The sequence below is a fragment of the Periophthalmus magnuspinnatus genome, chromosome 14 (genome assembly GCF_009829125.3).
Source record: "Periophthalmus magnuspinnatus isolate fPerMag1 chromosome 14, fPerMag1.2.pri, whole genome shotgun sequence".
NCBI classification, from domain to species: Eukaryota; Metazoa; Chordata; class Actinopteri; order Gobiiformes; family Gobiidae; genus Periophthalmus; species Periophthalmus magnuspinnatus.
In genome coordinates, this window is record NC_047139.1 from 23,095,841 (window position 1) to 23,102,660 (window position 6,820).

At 42.6% G+C, this 6,820-nt stretch overlaps 1 protein-coding gene across 4 annotated transcripts in view; it reads right to left on the minus strand.

Annotated features, from left to right (window-relative positions):
- auts2a (activator of transcription and developmental regulator AUTS2 a) overlaps nucleotides 1-2,806 on the minus strand; it is a 228,928-nt gene extending 226,122 nt beyond the window's left edge. For all 4 annotated transcript variants that reach the window (XM_055226525.1, XM_055226523.1, XM_033978239.2 and 1 more), the window contains exons 1-2: nucleotides 2,667-2,806; nucleotides 122-829 (exon numbers count right to left, since the gene is read on the minus strand). In XM_055226525.1, coding sequence (XP_055082500.1) covers nucleotides 122-415 — 294 coding nt within the window. In that variant the 5' untranslated portion in view covers nucleotides 416-829; nucleotides 2,667-2,806. The remainder of the gene's footprint in view (nucleotides 1-121; nucleotides 830-2,666) is intronic.
- Nucleotides 2,807-6,820: the final 4,014 nt, after the last annotated feature.

Here is a 6,820-nt window from a genome sequence, read left to right on the forward strand (position 1 = left end):
AACGCGCCACTGAGCTGCACAAGATAAACACATATTTACACTCCATTAGCTGCTTTTCAAGTGGATTTCCACACTCAGCCTCTCACAAGCAGGTGGAAAGTGTCAAATTCCCCTCACTCACCTCCAGCGCTTCCAGTGTTACAAATCCTGTGATGGAAAACCCGTCGATGATGTCTTCCTCGGCGGACGTGGACTCCTTCCTCTTCCTTCGCGGGGGTCTGGGGCGGGAGGACGAGGGCTCCCTGCTCCCCTCTCTCTCCGAATCAGAAGAGAAGCGGAACGGCGGGCCCTTCACGTGGTTGTTGTTCCTGATCCCGTTTGGTCTCCTGGTCTCCCGATCGCGCTCTGACCTCGACTTCCTCTTTTTGCGTAGTCCGCTGGATCGAGGGCCTTCCATGTTCTTCACAGAATACATCCTGGTTAAATCCACTGGGCTCACAGGTAATGGAAGTGGTAAGACCTGACCTCCTCTAGTGCTGGAACAGGGGAATATCCAGGTGAATACTACCAAAGTATTGGATCCAAGGCAACCATGTAATATCCAGGATTTTAGAAGAATTCCGAAACTGCATTGAGTAACAGCAAGTTACATTCCAAACTGAGTAAATCCCCAAAGAAGGGCCATAAAATCCAATGACAGACTTGTAAAAGGGTCTATTCAACAAGTTATGAAAAGGACGCCCAAATTCCACCACAGAGAGGAGAATTTCAAGTTAAAGCCAAAGTCTTCTGGGTGACTTGATCCAGCCACAGCGCGCTGAGCCCACGGGACCACATCTTTCCTCTTCAGACGTCTGCCCTTCTTGACCCGGGTCTGCAAACTCTCCCACTGGAAAAAACAGAAAAAACTATATTAGTAACACGCACCAAGTTAAAGGTAGACCATGGAACTTTTGTGGTGTAGTGTCTGCCACCTGTTGTCGTTATGAAGGTGTTTGCACAGAATATTTCGATATATGGCATTAAACATGTCAATTTTGGGTTAATTAAACTACAGGTGTATTCATATTTTGAGTGGGGTCACCTCTCCACAGATCTAACATGTAATTGGCCTGATTTAGACCTGCTTGTCCACATGGAGACAAGTTTAATTCCATATTGTGAAACATTCCAGGAAAGGCAATGACATCTGCATAGAGACAAGCAGGTGACAGATGACACTTCACCAGAAAAGTTACAGAGTGCGCCTTTGATTTGAGTATAACAACACAGATATATTGTTAAAACGATGGTTCCACTTCTATCCAAGCAAGTGTCTTTAACAATGTTTCTCAAACTATGGCACAAGACCCATTCATACCCCAACTTCTACTTGTAGTACTCAGAGTAACACACAGTTTTGTCATTATTAATTAGCCCAAATATTGTATAAAACAGCTAGCACATACTTTGAGCTTTTTTTGCCATAACACCACCTCTCTAAATCTTCCAGTTGTATCGCAGATCGACACTAAAACAATCAATCAAAAGTTATGACTACTCCGGTATGCCTTTTCCACTATGTCAGCGTAATGAAGGGTTTAGCAGGGCACAGCAGCTATAATTGACCTCTACTAATCATTATAAACCTCATAATAAGTCTCATAAAAGTGCTTTAGATTCTGCCATTATAAGTGCAATCTCTCCTGCACATTTCTCCATAAAAGCATCCCATTTTCTCTTTGAATAACTGCAGGGGACGCTTTGAAGTTATTATAAAAAAGTATCAAGATGAAAGCGCACTTAACAGTAGCACAGTTCTTCACTGGCACTAAAGGCATGTGGCTGTTTGCAGTGCCATGACAATACCATGAACACATGATTTTACATTGGTTTGACATCTTTTAAGGCTGTGTAATGCTATTTAACTAAGCCACTGCTGCCGAAAAACACACCAGCTTTCCCTGTGTGTCTAGAATACCAATTGTAATCCATGACATCATACAAGTGGTGGCTGCATTCACTTAAACTGAGTCAACTGCAGGCCTTGACAAGTAAACATTCATTTTAATACTGGTCCTGCACGATAATCTCCTCTTCCCCAGTAAACCTCACCAATCCATCAACCCATCTATAACTTTACACGTTGGTAATAGTTTTTTAAGTACATTTAAATGCGCTTTTGGCACGTGGGGAACATCATGCAAAGCTGTTAACCATGCACGACTTGAACCATGAAAGCTTTCACATACAGGCATGACAAGTGAAGCCAGCGTGCCAGTCTATAACTATGCAGCACCCATTCAGAATAATTCCTACCATGCAGATGCCTTCAAACAAGCCCAAAGGCAAGTCTCCCTCTTCCTATACTAATGAGTGGAGCACGTATTCTCGCACCTATGGCTTTAACCTGATGCCCCATGCCAGCACTCCTTTAATGACACAATTGTACATCTCAAATAGCCCCCCAAATCCGGCTCAGTGGGGGAACTGTACTGTAGCGCTCGCCCTGGCTGCCCTGGCGCTGAAAAACACTCTTTCTCTTGTCTTCGCGTCCCTTTTTGTCTGGCCGTGCTGTCAGTATCTCTCAGGCTCTGTAATCCAGTCCAGCCCACAACGGCAGCAGCGGACTGGCACTGCCTCCTTCCCCGACTCTCCAAGCTTCATTTTCCACTAAAAGACACACAACAAAAGCAAGCCTCCTCTTTCGCTCCAAGACACGTCATGCAAAACCAAGAAATGCAAACCCTTGCGAGTGAGGAGGAACCGTCCGGACAAGTTGCAGGCCTTCGCTCACTAAAAAAGCTTAAACAGCACAAGGTTGGGAGCTGACAAAATAAATCCCGCAAAGGAAACCATGGGGTCTCTCCTCCTCTCTCTCCCCAGATCCGAGCGTCAGGATCCCGGAGAAGGGACCGGGGCGCAGTGATACAGCGATGCCGCAGTGCCGCTTTACAGGCTGCGTGCTTCCTCCTCGGCGCAAAGAAGTGCTGTCTCTCTGACTCTGGACGCATGGCACACTCTGGATCACTGCTGTTTATTCCAAACCCAGAACAGTCACTATAGACAACGCCTGGCTGACGCTTTGCAATTTTTCTATGAAAACATATGCCTGTGTTTCTCGTGCGTAATAACGCGGTTATGAGCCCGGCGCACGAGTGGCATCATCCAAGTTATTGCCTTATCCAAAACTATGTATAATGTCATTACACTAGACCATAGCCTAAATCGCACCAAGGGGTGGGAGGATCTATAAATAATTGGTCGATTTTTTTTCTCTTTTAAGTGGTAAAATGGGCTTTTAATTGAATATTTTTCCCAAGCTCATCTTTCCAAACACAGTTGCCTTGATTTTCATTTGCGTAATTTCACGTGGTCAGAGTGATTACTGATGCATAGCCTTTAAGAGGAGCCAACATGAAGATCTGCTCATTATTCATTCATTCATTAGGTCTACGATTACAACTACATTAACAGTTTACCAACAGTAAGCTGCCTCTGTTTTAATGTTTCACATAAATAATGGCACACAGACACTGTTCTTGCCTGTATCACATTGCCTGGCTACTTTCTAAAGAGCACTATAAGTTATGTGCTTCAGGGCCACCAAGAACAAACCTTACTCATCTCTCTTTTCACTAACATTGACAATGGCATCTGGCATTTTTAGAATATGTCAAAATGACTAATGCGCTATAATAAACCCAAGAGAGGTAGAAAATATCCAATCTTACAAAAAAGTTGCTAAAAGAGAGCTTCTACTATCATCACAGTTAGCACATGTTTGAGTTTGCTCACATATAAATTCACATTATACACTTAATGCTTTTGCTCAAGGTGTCAGTTTAGAAAGACATCACATCTGAACAAATGTGTAGCAGAAAGTGGCTGGCTTGTAAATGATCTATTACTGCAGCGTGATCTATTGTTTTGATTTTGTCTTGCCCTTGAGAGAGAACGGGCGGATTAGGTAAACACTTATTCTAAAGCCATAGAAGAATGCTTTGTTTGCCAGGGGAAAAAAAAAAACATTCACACCTTCTTTTGACAAGGAGGCGATGCAGTTTAAATCCCTCAAAAATCATTTATTTAAAAATGCTGTCACGCAATGTAATTATGTGTTTGAGATTATCATCCAAGTGAAACTGATATGGATGTCTGCAACAATCTCAGTCAGACATGCAAAGTAGTGCAGTCACTTTGAATTCAATGGGAGTGGTGTTGGGAGTAGTACTATGGTTGTAGTAATACAGTGAAGAGGTGTAGCACTAAAAGTATAACGCCTCCTCCTGGCATTAAAGACTTTGCCAAATGCCAATATATAAATGATGTCTCTGCCCATTCTGACCTTTTGCCTTGGAATTGGCACAGTGTATCTCTATAAGTGTTCCAGTTGTTGAAATAAGGTGCATTTTGCGTTGTGTGATCGTGATGACAATGATAATACAATGGGATTGACACAGTGTCCTTCAATACACTTTACATTACTGCATTCATTAAGTCCTTTCTTGTAATAAGTGAACCTGCCACCAATAACTCACAACATATTTCTACTTGGCAAAGTGGGTAAAGTGTCTCGTCTAAGAACCCAGTGACTCCATGCACTCCCATCCTAGTACTAACCAGGTTCAAGTTCACTCAGCTTCCCATATCACACAAGATGAGGCACTGACATGGTGGTATGGTCAGTATTAGTAAGTCATCATACTTAAATTTAGCCTACACATTTGGTTAATTGGACACTACTCCTAAGGGCTATTCATTTATTATTATACTACATGCTGATACAACTGAAGCTCACCTCTGTGTTTTGCCTTATACATTGAACCATAACAATTTTCCCATTTGAAGAGCTTGTCAAATACGTTACCTTTGTTGAACCAGCAGGCAGCAGTTGTTTCCGCTGTTTTGGCAGTGCACTGGTGCTGCTGACAGCGGACCATGGGTGGCCTGTGTATTTTTAGCCTGGTTTAATGATCCAGAGAGCGAGTGGTGTAGCTCGCAGCTCACCAGAGTGCTTCAACTCCCATCTTCTGCCAAAACCAGGATCCCCCCTCACGAGCCATAAGAGCAGTGCTACAGGACGGGCATGCACTTGACCCTAGCCCAACTCGAAGAGGAAGTGCCCTTGTTGCAAAGTGCCCTAGAGGAGGGGAGGCGGCGACAGAAATGAGGCGAATTCAGCTCTTTCCAGCCAGGAGTCATTAGAGGAGACAAATGTTCTGTTCTGCTCTCCCCTCTGCCTCGCCATAATCAACTTTAATTACACCTTTGCTACCATGTTGTTAGTCATTAGAGTAGCGTATGTGTTAAAGTGACTGAAAATATATGTTAAGATTACAGTGTAAATCCTGCAACTAAAAACATAATAGTTGTAAAGATTACGAGATGCAATAACAAAATGCAAATGTGTTTAAATTACATTCATTGACTCACAGGGTCAGTACACTTCATCCTCTGCGTTTGACCCATCCTTCAGTGCCACTGGAGAAACTCATCAGGAACTCTGGGCAGTCACTGTGGAGCCCCCAGGTGCACCTGAGCTGGAGGATTGTCTCTATTTTGCATATTTTTGGTTGACTAGGACTGAACAATTGGAGAAAAATATCCACTTGTGATTTTTCTAACAAGCACTGCAATTAAATGAGCAATATTTGTTTTAATAAAAGGATTCTGTTCAAAGTTCACATTTTAAATGCGTCCAGAAGAATTGACGAACAGACGAAAATATAAACTGACAAAATAATACAAAAATCACATTTCAGAATTCTATATTATGTAAGACACGATATTTTGTTGTTTGGAGAGGAAATGTCTGCACTAATGTCAGCATAGAATGTGTGCGCTCTATGGGTCCTCTTTATTTGAAGGACTTACTGCAGCTCTATACTCCACCCAGAGCCCTGAGGTCAGAGGTCAGCTGACCAGCTCCTGCTGCTGTGCCCAAAGTCAGGCTGAAGACCAGCGGTGACAGAGCCTTTTCTGTGGCAGCGCCCAAACTATGGAACAGCGCCCTCTGCCTGTCAGATCCTCTCAGTCTTTAACACAGTTTAAGACTAGACTGAAAACCCACTTCTTCTCCCTGAAATTTAATACCAGCTAGACATGATATCTTGGTGTTTTATTGTTCTTTTTCCATGTATGGTTTTATCTGGACATTTGTTTTTGTTGACTTTAATGTGAGGCACTTTTGATAGCTGAAGTTGTTTTTAAATGTGCTTTATAAATACATTTGGATTGAAATTGGATTGAAAATCATCATACATGATACAATAAAAATCCCAGCCTTACTAATTGTGTCCATTTGCTTCTTCAGATCCTGCACAATAGGAACTTCATCAGAAGAACCATGGTGGTAAACTGTATACATGTCCATATACTAATACAGAATCCTCCCAATTGTGGGATGAGATGGGAATACCAACACTGCAGTATAATGGATAGAAAAGGAAAACTTCCAAGATCAGGAAGTTCAGAAGATAATCTTTTCCAAATGTAGCTTTTCCAAACTAATTCTCTTCATCTGCGTGCAGGTCAGGGGTCAAACACTGCACTAGACAATCGCAAAAAAAGCCCTGGCTGTAAAGAAAATATGGAGTTAGTTCATCATCGTATATATTCCCAAGTCTTTCAAACATATGTGTCTTTAATCATGACTTTTGTTACTATTCAGACATTTTCCACATACCAAGATGTTAAACAAAGGAGTTCTAACAGGAGGACGCCCTAGGGAGTAGTCTATCATACCACACATGTTACCTTTAGAAGTGTGCTTGCTTTTTTCACCTTTTTGAACTTATAACTTTGAAAGGCTGGGTGGCTAGGTGGCTGGCCCTCTTCAGCTGGGTGGAGTTACCTGCCTCAAGTGGAGCAGTTCAAGTATCTCGGGGTCATGTTCACA